The 27,857-nt window shown below is 40.4% G+C and overlaps 2 protein-coding genes across 2 annotated transcripts; one reads left to right on the top strand and one right to left on the bottom strand.

The window, feature by feature from the left end:
• Positions 1–1,795: 1,795 nt before the first annotated feature.
• LOC124286159 lies at positions 1,796–7,806 on the top strand. Its single transcript, XM_046722508.1, has 2 exons — positions 1,796–2,558; positions 7,377–7,806. Exons 1-2 carry the CDS (start codon positions 2,340–2,342, stop codon positions 7,542–7,544), a joined length of 387 nt encoding a protein of 128 aa, XP_046578464.1. The 5' UTR covers positions 1,796–2,339; the 3' UTR covers positions 7,545–7,806.
• Positions 7,807–13,402: 5,596 nt separating this feature from the next.
• LOC124286147 (serine/threonine-protein phosphatase 2A regulatory subunit B'' subunit gamma-like) lies at positions 13,403–25,028 on the bottom strand. The gene is given in 13 exon segments (XM_046722496.1): positions 13,403–15,060; positions 15,517–15,644; positions 16,385–16,598; positions 16,900–17,036; positions 17,524–17,601; positions 17,603–17,671; positions 19,037–19,081; positions 19,229–19,397; positions 19,757–19,869; positions 20,114–20,168; positions 21,015–21,064; positions 23,290–23,402; positions 24,850–25,028. Coding segments are annotated over 13 exon segments (1,350 nt in total). The 5' UTR covers positions 24,929–25,028; the 3' UTR covers positions 13,403–14,960.
• Between the last annotated feature and the right edge of the window lie 2,829 nt (positions 25,029–27,857).

The following is a 27,857-nucleotide window of genomic DNA, read 5'->3' as shown; positions in this document are numbered from 1 at the left end:
AGGACCGCCTCCGTGGTGTAGTGGTTAGAGCGTCCGCCCGGAGAGCGGAAGGTCGCGGGTTCGATCCCCGACCGCGTCATCCCAAAAGACGTTAAAATATGGTACTTGTTGGTCCCTGCCAGGCGCTCGGCATTAATGGGTTCATCAAGGACTGGTCGGCTCGGAGTCAGTATAATGTGTCTGAGTGGGGTATTCATGCTTCACTGCGGCATTGGTATCTCAGTGGGCTAGCACTATAAAACCAGCTTAAGTCTGGGCTAGTACAAGCAGCCGCACATACACATACACACGCATGCACGTCGTCATATGAGCGAAATATTCTCAAGCACGACGTTAAACGCAATTTCACCTCACCTCACCTCACCCATGTGTACAGTACACAACCCTGTGCACTTAAAAGAACCCACGAATCAGTTGGTATATGACCAGATGGTGGCCACATGAATACGTGCAAACACCTAGTTGCGGGTACAGCAACGTGCAGTAAACTTGGACAAAGGACTGTGACTACGTGTCCCAGTCCACCCAGCTGTGAATGGGTATCTGGTAAGGATGGGAAAGCCACATTAACTCTTGCGTTGTATGATCCCCAGGGAGTTGAGATTGATAATACATTGTGCTGTTTGAGACTGACATCCAATGATCGAGGGAAAAACAAAGCGCCTTTGAGCAGGTGATCTGGATATTGGCGCTATGTAAATATATATAAATTGAATTTTTTTAATAAATCACTTGATTGTATGGTCCAGACTTTACAGACCGACGTCTTTATAACAGGCCAGAATCTTTGTAACAATGGTAAGTTTTGGTTCACTTACAATTAAATCATTACTGTTTGCACTTAGAGAATGTATTGTGTTATCACTGTCTTACAGTTACATGCTATCTGTTGATGTTTCATGGATCGATACATTATAACATTTGATGTTATGATATATGATTAAACGGTTACGAGACGGTTTCTATATCACGTCAACCTTCGACCCGCTTATAACCTCGAGGACTGAAGGGGCGGTGGGGTGGCCGAGTGGTTAAAGCGTCGCTCGTCACGCTGAAGACCCGGGTTCGATTCCCCACATGGGTACAACGTGTGAAGCCCATTTCTGGTGTCCCCGCTGTAATATTGTTGGAGTATTGCTAAAAGCGGCGTAAAACTAAAGTCCCTCACTCACTCGAGGACTGAAGGGCTGAGGATCTTGAGTTCTTATCTGGTATAATATCAAAACTGTGATATCAAAAACTCAGTGCCAGTTAGGCATATACATATCATTTTCTATCCTTATGCGTAAATCGATGCTCATGACGTTGATCACCGGATTGTCTTGTCCAGACTCAATTACTAACAGACTGCCGTCATATAGCTGGAATGTTGCCGAGTGTGGCGTTAAACAACAAACATATACAAACAAACACCATGAAGATGCAAGGCTATATTTAAAAAAAACAATCCCGTAAACTTATAGTTTCTCATTATCATGTTCTGTGTGATGGAAAAAACGATAGTATATAGACATTTGGCTGCATTGCTTATCTTTAATGAAGATCTGATATAGATTGAAGAGATGTACCTGAAGGTCTAGTTATGATATCAGATGGTTCAAAGGTCTACCTTCATTAAATTAAATACACTAAATGTATTCGGGAATATTAAGTAATATGTTTACAAGAGGCGACTCATGAGATAGCTCACCCAGGCATGACGTCTCCTGCTTCACCCATTCAGTCAGCTACCCCAGTAGCCAAGCAGTTGTATTGTCCAGGTCACGTGACAGTTGTATCAGCGAATTTGTGTGTAATCACAGTCTCCCTGACCTGTGAGTAAGCGGCATTATATAGGACGGGGCTCAACGCTAATCTCCGACAAGACGAGCACGTTCCATGTCGACTGTTGGGTGTCACTGAATTTACCACCGCTCCATGTTGTGTGGATAAACTCAGGAGAGATGCTGAAGGTTTGTGAACAGGATTTAGGATTCAGATGACTTTGATGAGGATGTTAACTTGTATCTAAATGGCATGATATACACACTTACGCTTCGCGTGAACAGGGTACATATACTGTGTTTTCTTGAAGAGCAGCAGACACCGTGTTGGGTATAACTTTGACAGTTCGTATTATCGCAAATCCGATCGGAACACACATGCCGTTTGATAACAAGAATGCCTCGGCAGACGACATAAGTCCGGCGTTCTTAATCAGACGACAACACTAATGATAGTCCTCTGTACGCGGACTGTACCCATTTGGATGTAGGTGGTGCGATTCGGACATGCCACTAATGGCGATGGATATATGATATTCTGACGGAGCAGACGACATTGCTCTGAAACTATTTAGGATGATATCCACCCAGACGTCACCGAGTCCCGATCCTTCAAGAGATGACGGACACCCAGACGAATGGACGACTGACAGCGAGGACACAGAGGTTGTGACACCCGGGGATAATGACAGGAACCCTTTGATAGATGGGCGTCATCCCCACACAGCCAACCCTCAGACCAGACACCTTCTGAAACAAGAAAAGAAGGAAAAAAAGAAAGTACGAAACAAGAAGGTAAGCTCCGAAATACGTTATCCAAAGAAGTTGTATTGGTAAGAGTTCCTCCCATCCCCATCCCAAATAATATTTATAGATATACTAAACTTATTAACAAACTTAACACAACAATTACTAGAGAACTCATCCAAAAGTCAAAATTTAAGTTAGGGTTAGGTTTAGGGTTAGAGTTAGGTTTAGTTAGGTTTAGTTAGGTTTAGGGTTTGGGGAACGGAACTAGTGATTTTCAGTGCATGAGTACTTAAAAAGGAGGACCCTCCACAAACTATCCATTATCCATTGTAGACTTCACCCCCAAACACTGCGTCACTCCAGACGCATGTCAGTTTTTAGCTCACCTGAATCGGATGTTCTTTTGAGTATATATAGACGGACAGATAGTTTATTAGCGTCTCACCTCATTTTGCCGGTGTATGTACATAAATCTAAAGTCACAGGAACTGTAAACGGTACTCGTGACAGTTGTACACAATGTAAGCCTATTGATATAACAAAGCATATATTATATACAGGTAATGAAAATATAATATAGCTGGAACAATTTTAGAATTAATACAGGAATTGCTGAGTTTCATCTAAAATATTAATACACAATGCCATTTAATGTAACACGTGTTATATTTGTAAAAGTAATCCCGAATATAACATGTGTTACATCTAAAAAATATTTGAAAGTTTTTTAACATATATGCTTACAAGTTGAGTGCTACATCAAATAGAACGAGTTTTGATTAAGCTGTCGGACAAAGGAAAGTACTAGTATTCACCTGCGGTTGATGGTTGCTAAATATGGTAGGCTACACAAGAAATGATTAAACAAGGGGGATAGTTCTATGGATATACAACTTCTATATGGCAATGTATGCACTTTTTCGATGTAGATGCTAACACCGTTATGAAGCTTATACACTTACCTGCCTGATAAAACAATGATAGCGGCGTTAGTATCTACACCAAAACGGCGCATATATCGTAATGAAGAAGTTGTATATTCAGAGACTTTTGTCCAGCCGTATGTATGCATTTCTTCAGGGAAAGGGACGATGGGATAGCCTGGTGGTTGTTGAAGCACTCGCTCGTCATGTCGAAGATCTGGGTTCGATTCCCTACTTATGTACAATGTGTGAAATCTGGTGTCCCAGGCGGCAATATTGCTGGACTATTCCTAAAGGCAGCTTGAAACTATACTCACTCACTCACTCACTATATAATAAAACCTGTCGTATGTCAACCTTCAATGTCAATGGAAAGCACAAAAATAACCTGTAGTGGTTGGTCCTTTACAAAGTAACGCCATTTCATTACTTATGTAAATTACTATGTGTAAAATCCGTTTCTAGTGTGCAGGCTGCTGAATATGGCTAATGGCAGCTTGAAACTATTCTCACTCACTCACTATATACATGTAATAAAACCTGTCGTATTCTCTACCCCATCACCCCTTTTCACACCAAGACAACTGACATGTACATTTGTGTAAGATATGTTAGTCTGCAATATAAGTCTGCAGACATCTGTGAACACCGGTGGCCCAGACGTCTAACGTAGCGCATATTGCTGTTCAGAGTTACGTATATTCGGTACGCCAGACACCTCTGATCGTGAGTTCGAATCCCGGTTCGTCTCGATTATATTTCCCAGGTTGGTCATCACCATACCTTTACTCTTAGGTTTGACCAAGTGTTAACCATCAAAGACCAGGGTGCCGTTTCACGAAAGCCTCTTAGCGCTACGACGTCCTAAACCACGTCGTAAAGCAGCTCTTAATTTTTTGTATCGTTCCACAACCTCGTTAGGATGAGAGAGCCACAATAAACTCGGTGCGCCTAGTGACAGCAAGAGTTGTATTACTCCCAGGGAGTTGAGATTGATAACACGATGTGACGTTGAGATTGACATCCAATGATCGAGGGAAACAAATACCATCGCCTTGAGCAAGCAATGGTTGCGTGGATCTGTGCGCTATATAAATATCCTATAATAAAAAAACCTACAATGTCAATGGACAGCACAAATATAACCTGTAGTGGTTGGTCCTTTATAAAGTAACGCCATTTCATTACTCATGTAAATTACAATGTGTAAAATCCGTTTCTAGTGTCCAGGCTGCTGAATATGGCTAAAGGCGGCGTGAAACTAAACTCACTCACTTCATTAACAAGAAGATATAGTTAAGAGTTCTAATACAAATCGGAGCCACGCTTCCCTTTTGCAGTACGAATATACGTGTCTACCCAGTGTTGAAAGTGCTATAAACGCGTAGCATGTCTGGTGTGCGATGGCCAATAGTCGAATCCTGTCGTCACTTGACACATGGCGGTGGGGTAACGTAATTATTAAAGCGTTATTTCGTCACGCCGATTGTACTCTGTGTCAAGCTGTGGGAGGAAAACATTGCTGATATAATGTCTAAAATAACTTGTGACATGTTCATGAATTGTCAAACCCGCCCACCTGTATCAATTTATGCTGTATGTAATCGTCGATATAGGTTGTAAAATGTAAGGTTAATAAAGAATTAAATTGATCGTGAGTTCGAATCCTGGTTCGTCTGGATTATATTTCTAGGCTTGGCATCACCATACCTGTGATCATACGTTTGACCAAGTGTTAACCATCAAAGACCAGGGCCTAGATTTTCCAACCTCTCTTAGCGCTAAGATAGTCGTAAGTGCCATACATTAACATTAACTTACGACTATCTTAGCGCTCAGAGAGATTCGAAAATCTAGGCCCTGGATCATTCAGGACTCGCACAACTTAACGACACACCGTGATGAAACTTGAGTAATTATTGTCATTGTTAAACGCCAACTCACTCACTCTTACAAGAAGAATAAACGAGCAGGCGCGTAGCAAGCCAATTGTTTCGTGTGGGTGCAAAAATGTATATTTAGATAGTATTGAGTGCTTTCCCAACTGTGTTAGCAACAATCATGTGTAAGCCCGGGCCTTTTTTTTTTACAACGGTAGCTACGCCCCTGACGAGGGAAGCAATTTACCATATACATCCGTAGGCTAAACTGGAGAGTTTAAGGTGCCTCTTGCATGCATTTCTGATTTCAACCTCGGGAAATGATCAATACTGCACGTTTCCAAGTCACGTGGAATACAAGCAATATCATACGTATATTTACTGGCCGTATATATGTGATATTGCTGCGATGTGATTTTGCATTGTGACTAGTTTCTAAAGAACACCAATTTTCAGTTATCAGTACGAAAGATGATATATGGGCAGAAAACACCTCTCGGTTTGGTCAAATGAGCAAACAGCGCGTGTTTTTTGAAATGTAACATATAACCGATGCCGTGTATGGCAACAACATATGTTTGTAATATATTAAGTTTGCAATATGCTGGCCACTTATCATGGATTACACACTTCAGCGGAGGCACGTATGACTAGATAAGGAAACACAAGTATGCTTTGTACTTCAACACAATTTGTACCTGTACTGATAATTAATTCATTAATAATATAGTATAGGCATAAAAATTGCTGAAAAGATTTGACAGACAGATGGTCATTGATGTGATGCGATCGACAAGGCAGGAAACAGTTCGACCGTCAAACGGACTTCACTTATAAATAACCATCGTCAATAACAATATTGGAAAGTTTCTGCGTACATGTTTTTCCTGTTTCCACTAATTATCAGCAGTTTGTGACAAAACCCGCCACGTGATGCTAGAACAGAGCCATGCATCCAACAGGGGCCGATCCTGGTTTCAGTAACAGAGGGAGTCCATATTTTGGATATTGCTGAGTGCGGCGTAAAACTAAATTCACTCACTCACCATATTTTGGGCTTTGCTTGGAGAAGTTGGTAGCGATATGGTTCTTCGGAGTAGTGAGTCAACTGTTTGATTCGAAACTACTACCCAAATTATCCCGATCGACCAGTGCCCGAATCGTAAACGTTAGTACTACTCTGTCTCACAGTCCCAGAACCACGTTCCTTTCCGCTGAGTCCTTACTGCAATGACGCAGGTGTAGAATTTCCTCAGTTTCAGGATCACCATCTAACTGGGGGTCTTTTTAAAATTTAAATTGAGTTAGCAGTTTTTATCAGAACTTTATAAATTCGGGATTAAAGGTTATGTTTTCACTTACAGAAGCCATCCCAGATGGAAATGTAAGTCGCATTCTGTTGTCGACATGTTCAGGCAGACAGACTGTCAGGCGCGCACATGAACGTTCATGTATGAGTGAAATATCTCGAACGCGGTGTTAAACTCCACTTCACCTCACCTCACCTCTACCTGCAATATAAACAGTGCAGTGAGCATAGGGTCTTATCATAGGGTCTGATAGAAGTGTTTGAACACAGGGTCTGATCACAAGGTCTGAACGCAGGATTTGATCACTGGGTCTAAACACAGGGTCTGATCACTGTGTCTGATCACAGGATCTGATCGAAGGGTTTAAACACAGGGTCTGATCACTGTGTCTGATCACAGGATCTGATCGAAGGGGTTAAACACAGGGTCCGATCACTGTGTCTGATCACAGGATCTCATCGAAGGGTCTGATCACAGTGTCTGAACACAGGATCTGATCAAAGGGTCTAACGGCTGGGCCTGATCACAGGATCTAATCAAACAGTCTGATCACAGGGTCTAAACATGTGTGCCGTCTGATCACAGGTTTGATCATCACTGGATCTGAACATAGGGTATGAGCGTGGGACCGACTCTTCTATAAATTTACTATACCAGGGAGGTTATATCACCTATATAATCCCATCATGCTCTACTACCTAATGGCTATTGCTACAAGAACAGGACTAAATGCCCCACTTGTAATTTCAGATCAGGAAGCGTATCCGCCGGGTGTTCCGTACCAGCTGGAAGTGGTTCCGCCGGGGCTGCATTGGTTTGGCTCCAACAGTGGCGGGAATAGGACTCGCCTTCGGCCCCGTCATCAGGCCTGAGTCCAACTCCGCCACAGGCTACTCCGTGTATGGGGGCCGGGCGTAGTGGGGTCAAAGACATATTGGGCTCCAGCATATTGGTTCGGATTGACAGAGTGGTTTAGGTATAGGGTTGGGGTACAGACATGGCCATGTCTGAGTGGGACTGCGGCTATGGTCGAACATAGAGTTGAACTAAGGTCTTGTCAGTCGTAGAGCGTAAATCAGGCCATGGCGTGGTCGAGCATACTATGGAAATAAGGCCATGTCATCGTAGAACATGGAGGTGAACTGAGGCCATGCCAGGTCTGAGCATGGAGCGGGACTAGGGCCATGCCATTGTCGAACATGGAGTTGAACCATGCCATGTCTGATCGTGGAGCGGGACTAGGGCCATGCCATGGTTCAATATAGGGTGGAACTGAGTGCATGTTACGACGGACCATAGAGCGGTGGTCTTACTGAGGTCATGTAGCATATCATAGGGCGGTTGCCGACTGGTGCCGACGTCATGGTCGAGCACAGAAAGGAACACAGGCCTTGTCATGTCATTGAGGCTATCATCACTGGACTATCTGAATGTCAAGGAAATGGTGGACTTTACTGATGTTATAGATGCTGTAGTAGCAAGCAAATGCGATTCTTACATTTTTGACATTACCCTTCCAATATATTTGTCATGATTTATAATGAACTGATTGAAAGCAGTAATGAAGGGCTGTAGCCGTTTGTGTTTCTCACCCTCATTCTTTCATCTCTTGGTATCATCCACAGACCATTAGTAATAGCAATAGTCAGCTTATATGGCACTCATATCCAGGCACATAACAGCTCACGGCGCCATGTACATTACCATTCCTGGTTACTGTCCGGGGCAGACGTTTCGATTTCGTGTTAAACATGTAGTTTACAGTTACATAATTCAGTAATTCTTATCAGTATTTCCACTTACAAGATTGGCTGTGACGTGGCAAATGTGAATTCTGATATGGATTATATTTCTGCCAGGGCATCCTCAGGGTATACAGTAAGGTCCGACATCAGGTCATTTTTGAAAATATATTTTGTTGAATCACACACCAAACAAAACACCAAATTTCAATACATTTTGCAGTGTAATTGCAAAAAATAGGTTTCCATTGTCATTTGGAAGGAAACTGTCTCACTGCTAACTACACATACATCAAATGTCATTACATTTTGACAGGAAATAATAAATGAGTAACGGCTATAAACAAGTGTTTGCCACTGATATGGCAATGTCCCCCCTCCGCTAAAAATGGAATATCTATATTTACTACTTTATATTTTTGGGTCACATACAAGATGCCTGATATGACTGGTGTCTGTATAATCACCCAATGTAGGCTGTCAACATACTTGAAAACATTGGGTGCAATGTTTTATGAGATATCGCCTTTAAAAAGCGGTCAAAGTATCGTGGTGACCTTGAAGATAAGGTCAAGGTCACCCAAATAAACTGGTGTTTGCGTAATCCCCCAATGTAAACTGTCACCAAATTTGAAGACATTGGGTACAACAGTCCATGAGATATCGCGTTAACAAGAGTTAAAAATGTGAAAAGTGTCGTGGTGACCTTGAAGATAAGGTCAAGGTCACCCAAAATCAACTGGTGTCTGCGTAATCCCCCAATGTAGGCTGTCACCAAATTTGAAGACATTGGGTACAACAGTGCATGAGATATCGCGTTAACAAGAGTTTGAAAAGTGGTCAGTGTCGTGGTGACCTTGAAAATAAGGAGTCAAGGTCACCCAAATCCACTGGTGTCTGCGTAATCCCCAATGTAGGCTGTCACCAAATTTGAAGACACTGGGTACAACAGTGCATGAGATATCACGTTAACAAGAGTTTGAAAAGTGGTCAAAGTGTCGTGGTGACCTTGAAAATAAGGTCAAGGTCACCCAAATCGACTGAATGTCTGCGTAATCCCCAATGTAGGCTGTCACCAAATTTGAAGACATTGGGTACAATGATTCATGATATGGTGGCGTTAACAAGAGTTTGACTTAAATCAACTGGTGGCGTAATCACCCAGTAACGAAGCTGTCATTGTAAGTGACCTCATGAGGATATCCGCATTTGAAAGAAGTAGTCAGGTGTCGTGGTGACATGGTGAACATTGGATGTAAACATCTTGAAAACAAACCTGTCATCACTGGTAAGAACACAAGCATCTGAAGTTTCTGCCTCATTGGATCAAAGGTGTTTAGATGTTCATGCTGATGATGCACGATTGAAGCCAACCAAAGAGGCCAGGGCACTGATCCACTAAGATATACCTTCTATAGTGGGTTAACTCCCACACTTCGACATGAGCTTCTGAACACCATGGCTCTGTGAGAAATAGGGCCCAGGACATAAACTCACTTAATTTAGTCAGGTAAACCTACAATGTCTCTGGAAATTTCTACCCATTTCAAAGTATTTCTTTTATGTAAATAACGGCTATACAGATAAACACAACTAATACAATAGCTTTCAAATCTTTATTGTGATACCAGTAAACATTGCATAAATGAGACATAGCATACATGGTGGCTGCTGGAGATCACCATACACACTGTAGCTGTGACATAACCCTCACACGGTAGATCCCCTCCTCCCCCCTGATGATAATATCCCCTATCTCTAGCCATAGAATCCATCTGAAGCTGATGTCTCCTGCACACAGTGTACCCCTGCATCAGCCTGTTAAGTGATGCTGTAAATCCCTTGCTGTAAATGACAAGAATATCCACCCCTGGTACAACACCTATATAACACCCACCCCTTACCAACACAAAACTGCACATACTTCATCTACACACATTCACACAATGTATCACAAATAACACTTTGGAACAATACAAATCAGCCTTTCATAGAAGCTGTAATGATATTGGTGTCTTAGCAGTGGAGGGGTAATATCAAATGTCCATGAGCATACATGCAACACCAAAGGTTTTGAGACAAAAAGATGATGCCTTTCAGAAAGTGGTCAAAGTAACACATTATTTGGGGGGATTACACATTCCTAGTAAAGTACAAATTCTGGGGTTGAGTCCCATTTGTGATTCAAACCAACACTCAGGGTCAGTCTCCTAATTGCCAGCACAAAAAGACAGTGACCTAATCAACTCAGCTACCGAGGCTTCCATAGGATTGCTAACTTTGTGTGCTGGCGATTAGGTGTCCAACTGCCTGCACTGTGGGTTTTCAAAGTGTAATCCCAAATATAACATTTCTCACAGAAAGTGTCAGTATTTACTTTTGAGATCACCCCTCAATGTTTGTAACAATAATTGTTCCTCAACCATCAAGCAAAAAATATAATCATAATATTATATAAATATGGTCCCTATTACATATACAAACTCAACCATAAACAAAATTTGGTGTTATTAATGCCAAATGTTGGTCTGGCATGACACATTTTGGACTCACATGAACACTAATACTGGCAGTGGTAGTTCCATGACAAAATCCTAACTACACAACTCTTCTAACATTCAGTTCTAGACCCTTCACAATTACTGTACATCTACTGTATATCTAACATATCTAATACTTTACATTCAGATCTGCACCTTGCCATAAGATAAAAAATAATTGTCCTACAAATTTGCGAACAAATGTCACATCACTATGCTGGAGATTTGATTTGGTGTTTCAAGGTGATATACTACTCTATACAATTTAAGGGCCACCCAATTCTTCCAAAATACTACACTCAGTCTGTCAAGCCATGACATGATGAACTTAAGTAATACAAAAAAACCCAAGTGGTTCCTTAACCAACTGTTAACTGTTGAGAAATATATTTGCAAATTTAAAAATCCAGCTGATGTTTATTGAAGGCTGATTAGAATGGATGTTGCTGTTGATACAAACCATGCAGTAGTTGCACATATAAGCAGTATCCCTATATACCATACAGACATGGACACAAGGACACACAAGTGTAGCTACCTCCAGGGGTTTGTAAGGTAATTGGTCGAATGTGTAGAAAATTCAACTGCTTGATACACACAGTGTGAACAAAACCTTCCTGACAAGCTCACAAGCTTGGCAGTGTTTGTGTACCACTACAACACAGTGATGATTTTATACAGTAAAACCTTGTTAACTCAAACCCCTGTACATGTAACACTGACATGCCGAGGTGAGGACACCTGTCAGAGGACCCAGGGTGCCGTTCCACTAACCGATCTTATCTAAGATCAATCTTAGCAAGTTACGCCAATTTTACAATCGTCTTAGCTAAAAGTTACACCCGTTCCACTAACCGATTTTAGGCCGATTGTAGCCGGTCCCGATCTTACGATCCGATCCAAGCTTAGATCGAGACTCTTTCGTGCGAGCACAAAGGCACGAGTTATCTCCCTTTGCATAGTCTAGCAAATGATGGAAGTAGTTTACGAACCAACTGAGTGAGTGAGTGAGTTTAGATTTACGCCGCACTCAGCAATAGTCCAGCTATATGGCGGCGGTCTGTAAATAATCTAACTAAGATGCATAGCGTTCACTAACATGGCGTTCATGTTAGTTAACGCTTATGTATCTTAGCTATAAATAATCGAGTCTGGACCAGACAATCCAGTGATCAACAGCATGAGCATCGATCTGCGCAGTTGGGAACCGATGACATGTGTCAACCAAGTCAGCAAGCCTGACCACCCGATCCCGTTAGTGGCCTCTTCGACAAGCATGGGTTACTGAAGTTCAATATTCTAACCCGGCCTTCATTGGTATTTTTCCAACCAAGTGTAAACGTGGAGAAAAGGCTGGAGCAAAATATTAGGGTAGTGAGCACCTTGGTTTCAGGTGCAAGTCGTAGTGAACGCTGGGTATCAGGCATAATATAATAATAATAAATGCATATTTATAGTGCGCCTATTCCACATCCTGGGGCATGCTCAAAACGCCATGTACAGATAATTTACCCGAGAGCATTTACAGCCGAGATTGTAAGTAATAAACTGATAACAGGTTTTAAGTCTGGACTTTAAAAATGTCAATTGTGTCAGAGCTTTTAATATGTGCCTGAATAACACACGGTCTGCCTTTAGAATCTCCCACCAAATATGCCCAGTGAAATCAAACATATTTGTATCTTTTTGCTTCAGAACATTGTTCACTTCATGGCTGTCCCTATTCTTAACCATGACGTTGCAATATTGTTGTACAATACAAATGTGTTACACTGACTCGCTTGGTTGTGTTCCCATGACGACAGTGGTCAGACTGGCCTGACATTTGTAAGGCTTCAGTGCAGTGTTTGTTCACATCACAGAAATATACAAATTCATTTCATGGGGGATTTTAGGGGACGCTCACGGTGAAATGCTCGCTCTTATTTTTCACATAGAATAGCAAAGCCACCATTTTGGTTTCTCTATGATTGATTTTAGCTATCTTAAGTTGGTCATGAGCAACTTAGACTTTGAATCTTAACTTTACGATTGACTTAGGTAAGATTGGTTAGTGGAACGGTATGCCGATCGTAACGTCACGCTAAGATTGGGATTTTATGGGTTTACGATTGGCGTAGGGCTAAGATCGGTTAGTGGAACGGCACCCTTGTCATCACAGATTACACTTCAAGTTATGCAAAAGAGCCACACACAGCTTGTCTGACACTCCTGATATCTTGTGAAAGTTTCATTGGCCTAAGGACTGAGTGAGTGGGTGAGTTTAATTTTATGCTGCTCTCAGCAATATTCCAGCTATATCATGGCAGGGACACCAGAAATGGACTTCAAACATTGTACCTATGTGGGGAATCGAACCCATGTCTATGGCATGACGAGCGAACGCTTTAACCTCCAGGCTACCCCACTGCCCCAGCCTAAGGACTGAACTAATGAGGTCTTGCTGTTCCTTAAAACAATTTACTGGTATAATAAGATAATCCTGAATTTTTTGGGAAATATACAAGATAAACATGATGCAAATGCAGTGCAATGTATGATGATTTTGGCATCACAGAATGTGGGTAACCATAGTAACTGTTTTGTGTCATGACTAACAGAGAAGCACTAAGTCAACTTGACAACATTGTGTAAGTTGATGACATTGTTATTGCTGGAATTCGTCCATCTCATCTTTCAGACTCTTTCTGTACTCATAGTCCATGCAGAACAAGGTGACAGGAAATGAACAGGCTTCCATACTGAACAAATCCCCTGTAATATAACACAGAGTGAGTGACTGAGTTGGGTTTAATGCCGCTTTGAACTGTATTTCAGTTACTAGTAGAGCTTGATGTGGGAGGAAAGCCCAGAGTGATCTTAAATGCTTACCACTTTGTCGGAACACATAACAATGGTTATGGTGCTGAGAAACTGAGAAACATAATCAGGCCGTAACCAGAATTTCAATCCCCCTCAATCACAGGTTTCACACCTAAGTGAATTGCATCACCCTTAGATGACTGGGCCGGTTTCTGCCAATTTTACATAGATGTATAGAAATATCTCATAAGGGTATTGCAGTCACTGAAACTAATGGAATATGTTTCACACTTCAACTTTCTCGAAGGCTTCTGTTCAAGAAATACAATATATAACATACATCTGTGAGAATGACAATTAGTCACAAATACGTTCTTCAAGTACTGTTTCTAACGGATTGGGGTATAACGTTAAAGTAGGTAGAGAAGCCAAATCTTAAGCACATTTATATACTAGTTACTTATCAAACTCCAGGATATCCCCAGCACCACTTCTTTAACCACAATTATATGAGGAATGTAACATTTCCCATTGCAAGCATAAAACATATGTGAGCAACCCTTTGTTCCCTTCAATCTAAAACATAGGACCCCATTCAGCAAAGCAATACAGAAACACAGGCATAGACAAGGTAAATGGACAGTATTTTCACATGATCTTACTGCTATACACAATGGGTTACAATTACTGAGCTTAACTCCTTGTAGGGGGTGCACATTCACACACACACAATATACAAAAAGGGAATCAAACTGTAAAGACTGGAAGGGAACATATAAGTACAGAACTACTCAACATGTACATTCAGATTGGTGAGCGAGGATGTGAATGTTGAGTGGTTAGTTGATTGATAGCAAACACAGTGATCCCTGGGGACTCAGTTGCGACATGATTACGACTACTGTAGCTGGCACGAGCAATGAGCAATGTGTGAGAATGATGACCATGTTCCCAGATAGTGGTGACTGGAATGAAGGCAATTGCATTGTTGACACATGAGGACTATTACACTGCTGGCAGTGACGGACACCAGACTGGAATGATGCGAGTCTCGGTCCATTCTGTGTATGGATCAATTCTTCACCATCTTCTTAGGCAAAGTTTTACAAATGTATTTGGATGCTCCACAAATCACATCCACAAACACTTTCATTCTCTAGTGAGGTTTCCAGAATAGCCTCAGTTGAAAAGCATGCTTGACATTGTGAGACCTAGATATGCACTCCCGATCTTCCTATACTGGCCTATAGTCAGTCCTCGCTCATCTCAGGCATCAAGTACTCTCTGTTCTCATAGGTCCAGAAATCATTCAGGTCGATGAGGATACTTACAACTGTGTCCCCTTTGCCACTGGGAACATACAACATGTGGACAATTAGCAATGGTACTCCATAATTAAATGCTGAGTTCAGTCATGATATAACAAAACAAGAAGACACGGTCATCAATATCCCCCTCCACAGTGTTCTGTTCTTATTCTTGACAACTATTCATCCTTCCTACAAATAGCGATACATAAGCTGTTAAATGAGAAAATCTGTTCTCATTGGGGATAATGTGCACCAAGTCAAGAAACACATGACAAGGGCCATAACTCTGTAAATAATTGTAACACAGTTTCCAATTTTGAACTCCATCAAGGCATTCATGTCCTAAAAACACATACCAAATTTGGTTTCCCTATCTATAACAGCTTTTGAGAAAATCTGTCCCCATCATCTCAGACGGATGGACATGCTCCATACATTTGATCACCTATGATCTGTTAAAAAAGATCCTTGGAACAAAGAAAGAAATTCTGCCTACCAGTTGATGAGATCTTGTAGAGACAAGGCCAGAGGGTTGGCTGGTTTGACCATGTCAAACACCTCGTCCTTCACATCCTGGAAAGACACAGGTTCTTGACCATGAAGTTTCATCTGCTCCTGGATAGCCTGAAACAGATACACAACCCTATAGGTAGGTAATGGAGGGGATCCACACAAACATTCTACAGTGAGTGAGTGAGTGAGTGAGTGAGTGAGTGAGTGAGTGAGTGAGTGAGTGAGTGAGTGAGTGAGTGAGTGAGTGAGTGAGTGAGTGGTGAGTGAGTGAGTGAGTGAGTGAGTGAGTGGTGAGTGAGTAGAGTGAGTGAGTGAGTGTGAGTGAGTGAGTGAGTGATTATACAGTGAGTGAGTGAGTGAGTGAGTGACAGATACACAACCCTATAGGTAGGTAATGGAGGGATCCACACAAACATTATACAGAGTGAGGAGAGTGAGTGAGTGAGTGAGTGAGGTGAGTGTGAGTGAGTGAGTGAGTGAGTGAGTGAGTGAGTGAGAGTTCAATGACTTTAACGCCCATTAGCTCAAAGCGATGCAGGTGTGAGATGTTTACAACTTTGAGCCATGAGCATTGGCATGGTGTTTGCAAACACAAAAATATAATCAAAGCCAGTTGGAAAATGAACCCACAGTCGTAGGGTTCTGGCTTGTCCAAGGGACACAACTCTGCAGCACCTTTGATTACTGAGTTACTCTTGCCCCCAACAACATAAGCATGATTTCAATGTTTCAATGTTACTTGGGGATCAAAGGATGTAGAACATTGGCTAAAGGTCTTGAGTAGCCAAACCACCCATTAACTTCCAAAAGTGTAAGCTGATACGAGGTCTTTAAAGAGAATCACGACCTACCCTGAAGAAGTAGTTGAGAGAGAAGACATTAAGATTGCCCTTATGTTGCACATCAAGGATCCGGAAGAGGTAACGTAGAGCTTGAGGTTCTCGTCTGTTCTCCATGGCCAGCACAAAGTCCAGATATGTCTTGTAGTCCATCTCCCCCTCATACGTCAAACACTCCTGGAACACTCGGTCGAGGAACACGTCTGTCAGGGTCCCTGTACCATACCTGGATATAGCAATATCAGAACATCAGTAAGGGGTTTATAGGTCCTGTTGAATGCAGCTATGATGACCTTATGCAGAAGTGACCACTGACATTTATACATTTTCAAATCCTGCTGGAAGCTGGGCATCTCAGGTAAACAATCCACACATCTACCCTCATAAAACAAACACCAAGCAATAATACATCTCTAACAAGTAGGTATTGTTTTAGGGAACAGACATACATTCATTATTACATAATGGTTAAACACAGCAACAGTGAGTAAGACAAAATCAGGTGAGAGTACTACTACAACAATCACCTTGCTAGTTCCTCTTTGCTGAGCATCCCATTCCTGTCCTTGTCCAGGTTGAGATACTGCCCATATACCCGGAGTGCTGATGGTGCAGAGAACCAGTTGGATTCTTGCATGTCTTTGGATAGGTCCTCATCACGCAACTGTCAAAACAGGAATAACTACAACTCATATCTTTTCTTTAAATCAAAGATGACTGAAGACAATTTTTTAAGTTCAAGTTTTGATGCCTCACACTAATTTGAGCCCCTTTCTTTGGCCCTGAGGAAACCTGCAACATTTGAAAGAAACTTGGCACCATGTAAATATTAGGCCGTTGGAAGATCATTTGTGGCATTTTTTCTTCAAATCAAAGATGACTACCAGAAGACAATTTTTTTAAACTCCAACTTTGATTCCTTAAACAACTTGATCCGCTTTTAACATTAAAGTAACAAACACACACACACACACACACACACACACACACACACACACAAGATTTCAGCTGTCTCACAATTTGAGAGGAGAGCTGAAAAACTTACAATATTATATATAAGCATGCATATCAAATCAAACAATGATCAGACACTAATATATTGCGGGTGGACTGACATATAGAAACTTGATAGTATCATAAATATTGCTTACCTCTAACAGATCATCTAAGAAACTGCATGCAAGTATATCTTGTATTTTGATTTTGCCAGTTCGCAGAGGGTCCAGGGTCCAAAAAGAAGAATTTTCTCACAGCTGTACAGACATAGAATGAGTAAAAGGACTTTTCCAGACCATTCAACTGCAACAGATCACCATAAAACATTTTGTACTACCATGACATTTCATACTTATAACAACTAATTATACAATAAGTCATATTTTGAAGAAAAACTAACAAATGCTTAACAAAGACACAGTACAATTGAATAAGTACAAATTTATCAATAGCCCAGCACACCATGGCTGACATAAAACATGCTCCACATACAGTCAGCTCTCGTTAATCCGACACTTGTGGTTGCAGAGAAATATGTCAGATTAACGGAAATGTCGGATTAATGAAAATGTCGGATTAATGTATTTGTGTGAAAATATCAATGTTTACTAAATGTCATGATCGTCATACTGTTGCATGCATATCAGAAATGGTAGATCTAGTTATCTTCATCGTACGTAAAAATATTCACAGAAATAAAAAAATACTAACAATACATACTTGTTATCATTTATTAACATTCGTAGATGGCATAACATACATATATAATCACATAAGCGAACCGTTTCATATCTATTTCATGACCACATTGGCACAAAACTCACGTTTGTTTTTACCGCATATCAGCTGCCATTATGACCCGGATGTTGAATATGTTACAGTTTCCATACAACTAATTCCAAAATAACATGTGGACTTCTAATGTACAATCAGGCGTGTATCATAACATATATAATTTATAACTTGAAAAAGTCTTTGATGGTCATTAACATCAAACACGTCTAAGTGGTGTGTCAGAAATGTTTGCAAAGTGTTCAACGATGTTTTGGCCTCAGATAGCTTGAAGCATTGGAATCAGTCGTAGAGACGCTCAACCACTAAGCAGACTGCTTCAGGAGGTCAGATACATTCGCTTAGCAGGTGGGGTACTCGTGACAAACATCTTGTGATGAAAACTCATGTCGGTTGTAAACATTTTATACAGCTCGCTCTACTGTTATTTCTTGATTAAATCGTCTCAATTAATTATCCTGTGTTCCTAATTAACAAGTGTGATGTTCACCGACGCCGGTGTCAAGTAGCCAGTAAGGCACACGCTAATTACCACTCACGTGTGATTGTTTGTATACGGTCGGATCATCCGACCGGCTGTGTTGATTGTCAGATTTTTTAGATGTTTTTACAATAATCAGTTGCTAGATTGGTGTGTTGGAGTCGGAATGCGAGAATGTCGGATTAACGAGAGTAATTATCACTGTTTTAAATGGTTCCCTAATTTTTTGTCGGATTAACGTGATTGTCGGATTAATGAGTGTCGGAGTAACGAGATCTGACTGTATATCATCTATTTTAAGGAATCAGATGAGCTAGCATGTCACAAGGTTATCTATCACTTCTCCCATTACAACAGATCAATACAAGTAATCATGTAGGAATTATCTCCCTTACCTGTGGCAGTGTGGGTATCAGTTCCAATATATAGTTCTCTAAATCCTGGAAAATAAAACCATATCTTACAGACATTGTATAAAATTATATTAATATTGCTGTACTAGGGCAGTCAAAGATTGAGTCAGAATATTGGAATGTGTATACTAAGTACCAGTCAACACCGCCAGTGTCATGACGTGAAATACATACCGACTCTTTGAGATATCCCTGACCAGCCACATCGTAGAGTGACAGTCCTATCCGAGTCTGGTGGAGCCACACCTTCCTCATCACATAGTTAAAGAACTGCATGATGGAGATCCTCCCGAACGGATCAGACTGGAGGAGCTTGCTGAACACAGTTGCATGAAAAAATGGTCTGAAATAGAAACAAATATTAGTGACTACAAAGCTATCACTGGTTGTTCCATTTGACAAAAAGCAAACATACTGAAGCTGAGATACCAGAGAACCAAGACAAAATGTCATCACAAACATTTTGCCAAATTTTGATGGACAGCCTTTCTTTAAATATTAATGTATGTTTACTGTCAATACCTGAGATTAATATTCAGAAACAAAATGACATTGACCTAAAAATGTTAGATGCATCTAGATCAATGACATCACTGGTTGGAATTGTTGGATGCTCAATTAAACAAATCACATGAGAAATGAAACCAATTGGTTCAGATAGGAGTTGAAAGGTGAATCAACTTGGCACCAATATTGTCTTACTTGCACTTCAATCCTGCCTCCTTCCCGACCTGTAGGAAGTCCTCATAGCTGATCATCTGCTCCTCGCCCAGCAGTGGTGGTGTGTGGTGCTTGTCCAGGAGGAACCACAGTTTCTGTATACAATACATGTATGTGAGGTTTCAGTCAATGGTCCAGAGGTTTATTTATGCTAAATATTTTAGAGAAACAGGTCATGACAAAAGCTCATTTATCTCAGGTGAAATAGAAAGCAAGCAGAAATTTTAGTGTATATGTATTGGACAATCAACAGATATGAATCTGGTCATGTCATTATCATAGATTAATTGTCTAGACATGCTTTGATTGACACCACTAATTGAGACTGTTTAAACGCACCTGTAGCTCATCATTGTCCAGTAATTCCCTGCTTCTCCGTTGTAAAAAAACAGCCCTAAAAAGAAAATAAGTTGCTCATTAACAGGGGCGTAGCTACCATTATAAAAAAAGCCCGGGCTTACACATGATTGTTGCTAAAGGTTGGGCAAGCCCTCAATACTATCTAAATGTAAAGTTTTGCAACCTATTGGGCTTACATGAAGAAAATGGCTTGCTACGTGCCTGATTAATATGAAAAATGTTGAATTAAATGTTTGTTCTTGTATACCCCTGGGACAAACATTTTCAGAATTTTACACTACTAACCCACTTACCGGGACATATTCTTCCCTCCACAAATCAGAATATACAGTATACATATTGAAGGACACTCATGTCTATATGTTCCGCCCCTAGCCTTGGGACACCCATGTCTAGATGCCTTTACCCCTGGGACAGCCTTGTCAATATGTTCCACCTATACCCCCTGACACCCACGTCTATATGTTCCACCCCTAGTCTTGGGACACCCATGTCTATATGTTCCACCTATACCCTCTGACACCATGTCTATATGTCCCACATATACTCCTGGAATACCCTTGTCTATATGTTCTGCCTACACCCCTAGGACACCCTTGTCTATATGTTCTGCCTACATCCCTAGGACACCCTTGTCTATATGTTCTGCCTACACCCCTAGGACACCCTTGTCTATATGTTCTGCCTATACCCGTAGGACATGTTTGTTTACATGTTCTGCCTATACCCTTGGGACATCATGTGCACTTGTTCCGCCTTTACCCATGGGACGCCCATGTCAACACATGTATGTTAAACCACAATACAGACACTCACAACCAAATATCTACTTGCACTCTTTCAAGGGATAATCAACACTATTGATACTGCTGCAATTTACCTTGATTCTTCCCTTAGTTTTAGCAACAGGGGCTCATCTTCTGACGGCAACTGAAAAGATCACAAAGTGTTGATATTTACATTTATAACCATAATACTATTAATAACATAATCATATTTATAAGTATAAAAACTTATTTGTATCATTCTTTATTTGTGCACACTATACGAGTGTACAACCATTTACAATTACCTTAATTTACAATGTGTTTCCTTAATTCACCTGTCGCATTAGTGAACCTTTCCCTAGCTTTTCACAAACACTTCTTCTGTCCAGGTATCACCTGAAAAGCCTGAACAGGCTTATTCAATTGGCAATACCAATAAGCACCAAAACTGAGATTCACTCTATATGTGATGGATATGTGTCATTGAGAAATGAGCACATACCATCATTCAACAAATAATTGTAAATTTCATAAATTATTGACATCAAGTGATGTAATGGTTCTGATTATTTGTGAAAATTTTGTAAAGGCAGCTTTAAAACATACATCTGCTTTGGACAGATACTGTAAACGTATATATTTTCACAGGGTGCAATTTTCACGGAAAGTTCACAAAAGACCTGTTAGCGCAGTTGTTTTTTCGTGCATTTCAAACACCTGAGTGATGGTATCCATCACAAAGTTCTCACAACCAATAGACATGCAATGATCAAAGCTGGGTGCCATAATTGAATCTTGTTTACTACAACAATCAGAGAGAGGTGGGATTATACTTGTGTCAACATTGTGATTTGTGACTGACTTATCGCTTCGCGTGAGCGAACACACAAGAGAAGACCAAAGACGGCAAATTTGCAATTAAACATCGCTAGAACAGATTATTTACCTATTCAGTTCTAACTTGTTTTTGCTAGGCATTGCCTTATATGCAGGGATTATATACATTACCGTGTGTAATTGTCTGGTATACAGCACCGGAAATAGCAATCAGCTGTGCAGTGCACATGTTCCCCTACCTGTGATTTAGTTAAAACGTACCCGATAATATTCTGAGTTGAATTCTGATGCAGTGATCTTAAAAAAGATAGTATCTGAAACTATTGTTTTATAAAGAGAAATATATTCTAGTTTTGTGTCATTTTCATTGCAGGTTGTGCTCTATAAATGTAAAATATTTATATTCATAACTAAGGTTATGCGACAGCTTTTTGGTGTATTGCCGGATAGTTTTTATGCATGGAGCAATTTAACCTGTCACCGATGAGGTTTCTTGCGATCTCGCTATTTCCACTGCGAAAGCAGTTTGTTGACGTGATCGTCCAGCTACACTAATTACAGTGTTCACGAATAGTGTCTGACCCTGTGACAAATCCGGCAGATTTGCCAACGGTCCGATAGAAGTCTACAGTTCTGACTTATATTTCACAATGACTCTGACTTAAGTTGTTATATCTGACATGTGACAATTGTTTGCTGTTTATATATCTTGTGTTTGTTAATACTTTCAGTGCCAGTTATAAGATATGTTAAATCTGAAATGTATGTCTAATTTTATTCTATGGGTCCTGTGAATTTTCAATGGGTCAGACAGACATCTGAAACTTACAGGACCCAATGTCCTGTTACCTTGAAACACCATTCCTGAACACTGTAATTTTAATTTTTGGCAAAACAAAACATGTATGTGTATCCATTTACTGTCATAAACACTACATTTCGAGACATGAGTAGGCGCAATATGTTAGTGATTGCTGTGAAGTAAGTACATTGTGTTAAAGGAATTACCGGTAGGTGAACATCTATGGACTTCTTGACATTGTTTGATCATGTAATTTACATGGACAGTGAATAATTGCTTTGATGTTGTTATCTGAGAGAATAAACAAATTACATGTTGTTCTTGTATTTGTCATGACTTGACCATGAATAGTTCGACCATGAATAGTTCGCTTGGTTATGATTATTGGCTATGCTTACAATCTTCTTGCCCTTTACCTGCCAAATGTCAAATATGTATTAATCCCACATGAAAATAACTATGATTACAGTAATATCTTTAATAGTGTTCTTACATTTACTGACTGCCAAATGTCACATATGTATTCCAGCATATCACGGTGACTACTTTTGTACATGGGCTGATGGGGATACAAAACAGGTCTCTCTTATCCAATTTTGGGCAAGAAATACTTCTTGCAATCTACAGTTAGCCTGCAACATGTTATATGTAGGCAAGTAATGGGAAAAGCAAGAAGCCTTCCTCCTAACTGGCTTCTGTGATAACACATGGAAAAACAAAATACTATCAATCATGTGTGAATACTTTACCTTCACATACAGACTTGGTACATTTTTATAATTTTCACCAAGACCTTTCCATTCTTTGTACAGTTTGGTGAACTCTTCTATTTCTTCATTGTTATCTTTAGGGATGCTTCGAACTACAAACAAAATGTTTTAAGTTTACAGTCATGATTTTACATTAATGCTACTACCTGTTTCTTGATATTCTTCATATTCAAAAGATTAGTTAATCTTTCAGCTTGATGATATGAAATCTGTTTTCTGGGGAATATCAAACAAAATATTACATCAAATTGTGAACATAACTAAAAAATTCGAAATACCACTATTTGCTTATTCTAATGTTGTCAGAGTTGGTGATGATCTGATAATGTTTCTGAGAACATAATCACATTCACAAACTTTGAAATTATGAACCATATCAACAGTGTTGTACATGTGAGTTAATATTTTTCTGTCATCAATATCACAGCTGCCTATAGTGTTATTAATTCAGAAAAAAGGGATTTGATATCAAACACCACATGCCATCAGTATATGATATGCAATCATCCAAGACACACAGCCTGACCATTGATCCGGTTAGTCACAAGCTTAGAGTGCTTGAAGGTAACCACACCATGAGTCTGCATGGTCTGTTGTAGTTTATGTTTATGCAATTCAACATTATTGTACACAATAATTTCAAGAAACAATTGAATAAAAGCATGGATTTGTACCATTTTTATTCTACAACTTCAAATTCAAATGAAATGGCTTAAAGAAACAAAATAAATCTACATTTCTTCTAGTTCTAGGCTGTTTGATTACAACAGCTCCAATATTCAACTTACTTGTAGAGATCACCTGCCATGTGAAGTGTTGGTAACTAAAGAAGCTTAGATTACCAACCATCACTCATCCAGTTATCATGGTTGAATATACACTTTTGCTGAAGTTATTTTTGAATGCCTAGAAATAGACTTATTTCATTTTTAACATTTTAGAAAAAAGACAACTTTGCACATAACTTTTGGTCTACTGCATTTAGTAAAGTTCCAACAAAGATCCCTACATAGTTATCAAGCTGGAATGAATACAAATAAGAAATGAGAGGAATATATACATGACAGGTTGTTATAAAGAAACAAGGTAATAATAACCAAATAAAAGGTATTATATAAGGTAAACTGTCACAACAAAACCATGTATATATGCCTCTCTTTACTGGGTGTGCAGTCACTCCAGTTTAGTTAACAGTGTATAAATGTACCAAAAATGCAATAAATAAGACGTGTTATGCATAAAAATGTATGTTTTAGTGTGTGGAGTCACCAACTTCCAGAAGGCTAATCAAAAATAGTTATAAATATTTGATTCCACAAGCTGCTATGCGCATTTATTATCTCGAGGTCGCTAAAACTTCTAAATAGACCGAATGAATTGGATACGCTATGAGAAACTGTTCTTAATACACATTCGTTTCATGCAAACATTAGTGTTAGTTAACTTTCAAATCAAAACAAAAACCTTCGTGACAGACATTACGATATCATGCTGTGCATATGCATGCATGACAGTTTCGTTGAAAACAAAGCACCGTACCGCGTTTAGCACTTAGGAATTTTCGCAGGGTGTTGGACCAGTCCATGTCATGCATTTTATGCAACTTAGTCAGTGTCATTACTGACACATGTAGCTGTATTCGTATTTTTTTCCACCATCCGGTGTCAATGTTTTGAGTCAATCCTCCATCTTTGAAATTTTCTGATCCCGCTCGAACACGATTGGTCAAAAGAGTAAGAAGGACATCTAGCGGCAAGTCAAGACAGCAAAGGTAGATAAGCTCAGATGGGGTAACAATTTACATGTCATGACTTGATGAGACAATGGCACGCAAACCAAAATAAAGAATCTCTCCAGTGTCGTGTATCAGCAAATCGATGTTCAGACTGTCACTCAGACATACCTACATTTGTTCAATAAAAATATCATACATAGCACAATGTACAAGACAACCAAACGTGTTTCAAGACAGATACAGTGTACACCTATATAGCGCAAACCTATTGCCAATATCAAAAGTAGACAACATGTATGTGTAACTACTTCTTTATTTACTGTAATATACTGTAATAAAAATATACTGTAACCGTGACAACTCTGTCATCCCGCAACGTCTGAGAATTCCCTATCAGACAATATCAATATAACCATTGATATTGCCCTGAAGCGTGCGTCAATGTTAATCTATGGATTGTGAACAAACATGAACCAGCTTCTCAAATGCAGATGCAACATGTTTACCATGTTAGTCTGAAAGTTCTTTTTATATGAGAAACTGGAACGTCGAAAAGATGTGTCATTTTATCAATAAATAATGTGACACAGATATGTTCCTACGTTAGGGATAATCTACGTTTTACTAGAAACGAAAAATGTGAAAATGTACTTTAATGAAGTGAAGAAATGCACCTAGTATAAATGTCCATAATATATATCTTACAGCAATGCTTTACTATGGCAACATATCTTTAGACAGTAATCACCATGATCATCGGAAAGTGTTCTCAGTGATATAGGCAAGCAGGACAGGGGCAGGCCGAGATAAATGCACTGATAGTAAAGGTTTGTCCGAGTGTTCTTCAAGTTTGCATCGTGGCACCGAAAGCCCATGAGGATCCGTGATGGAACTGGTTCCGATGCAGACGGCATGGGACGATGTTCATGATATACTCTAAGGCAGAAGTTATTGTGGCACACAAACAACACACAGTATCAGTGTCAAACATTTACTGCCGCGAAAGAAATGTTATTACATGGAAAGACAAATGTTTCAAGGCATGGTAACGATCAATAGTCCATAAGTACAGCGCATCTGGCGTATGGACATGAGCCACAACATAAGAGGGTGGTGTGTGTGTGTGTGTGTGTGTGTGTTCACATGCAAGTTCACATGGCCAGCAGCGAGTGGGTCCACCTTGTGCATTGATGCAGGCATGACACCTTCGCCTCACCGAGGCCACTAAATGTCGATGAAAGCACTGGGGAAGAACATTCCACACAAGAGGAATGATTCGTTATTGGAGGATTCAGACTACGTCGTAAACCTCGCTCCATTCCATCCCAGACGTGTTCAATGGATGACAAATCAGGGGATCTTGCCGGCCTCCCTAACACATTAACATTGTTCTGATTAAGATTCTGCTGTACAACTCAAGCAACGTGTGGTCAGGCGTTATTGTATTGAAACGTCACTCCAGAGGCGTTCTGTTGCAAAAACGGATAAGCGGTCATTTGCCAAGTCTCGTCTCGGTACCTCAGAGCGTTAAAGATCCTCTGTCACAATCATTGGCGTCCTTGCTGTAGCTGTTATCACACCCCAGACCATAACGCCCCCACCTCCCAAACCATCACCTTCCAGAACGCTGACACCTGCACGTCCTACCGTCAGCTCAGCGAAGGAGTCAGATATAACTGTTAGCTCCTGGAGACCTGCATGGGTTCGATTCCCCGCATGCGTACAATTTGTGAAGATCACTTCCGTCATACCCTTCAATGTATTTCAGGATTATTGCTAAAAGGGTGTACATCCACAATCACTAAATTTCTGCTGTTGGTCGAAGCAGGGTAGAGCGTTTCGTTCCATTTCAAGATTATATGCCATTCTGATACAATTCTTGTCAAAACATCGTGTATGTTACTCATCATTGCCACTCATTTAGCCAGTTTAGCTACTACCAATAAAGTTTTACAAACGGTACATGGAATACTAATGAAAGTTGAGATTAATTGTAAACCTTCAAAATTTCCGTTACAGCCAGGTGTGGCAGAAATAAGCTTCTCAAATTATGACTCAAGCTTGACTTCGTGATATTTGATGTCACTGTGTGATAACTGCACATAGCAACAGGGACCCCCTTGGTCTTCGTTTCTATGTTGTCAACAAACATCAGCTGTCTGCCCATAGCAACGTACCAGGAAGAGAGAACTATGCCTTCATTTATGGTTGTCCCACTATTTTATTTTGCGTCCGGTGTGGTCCACATATCTTAAATGCATGCCAGCTGCGTGTATACGTGTGAGTTTAGTTTTACGCCGCTTTTAGCAATATTTCAGTAAGGGGCTTCACACATTGTAACCATGTGGGGGATGAACGCTTTAACCACTGGGCTACCCCGCCGCCCCTGCATGTATACGATCTTGAGTAGCCTATATGTCGATGAAACCAGTCGCACCAACCGGAGACTAACGGGATCGGGTGGTCAGCCTCGCTGACGTGGTCGACACGTCATCGTATCCCAAATGCGTAGACTGATGCTCATGCTGTTGATCACTGAATTGTCTGTTCCAGATTCCATTATTTACAGACCGCCGCCACATATAATAGTTGGAATATTGCTGAGTGGGGCGTTAAACATCAAACAAATCCACCACTAGTACCAGCCTCGGATGCAGCTATCATAAGCTAAATCCGAGGGGAATTCCATAAAGGAAAGATCCCCAATAACCGGGGAGGCGACTAAATGGATTGGTTGAGATGAAGGCTCGGAGAATTGGTTGACAGCGTGTCATCAAGTACCCAGACAGCGTGACATTTCTTAAAATAGGTA

This window comes from Haliotis rubra, unplaced genomic scaffold (genome assembly GCF_003918875.1).
Source record: "Haliotis rubra isolate DU_JTF1 unplaced genomic scaffold, ASM391887v1 Scf377, whole genome shotgun sequence".
In the NCBI taxonomy this organism is placed as follows: domain Eukaryota; kingdom Metazoa; phylum Mollusca; class Gastropoda; order Lepetellida; family Haliotidae; genus Haliotis; species Haliotis rubra.
This window is presented reverse-complemented; position numbering and strand designations above follow the sequence as displayed.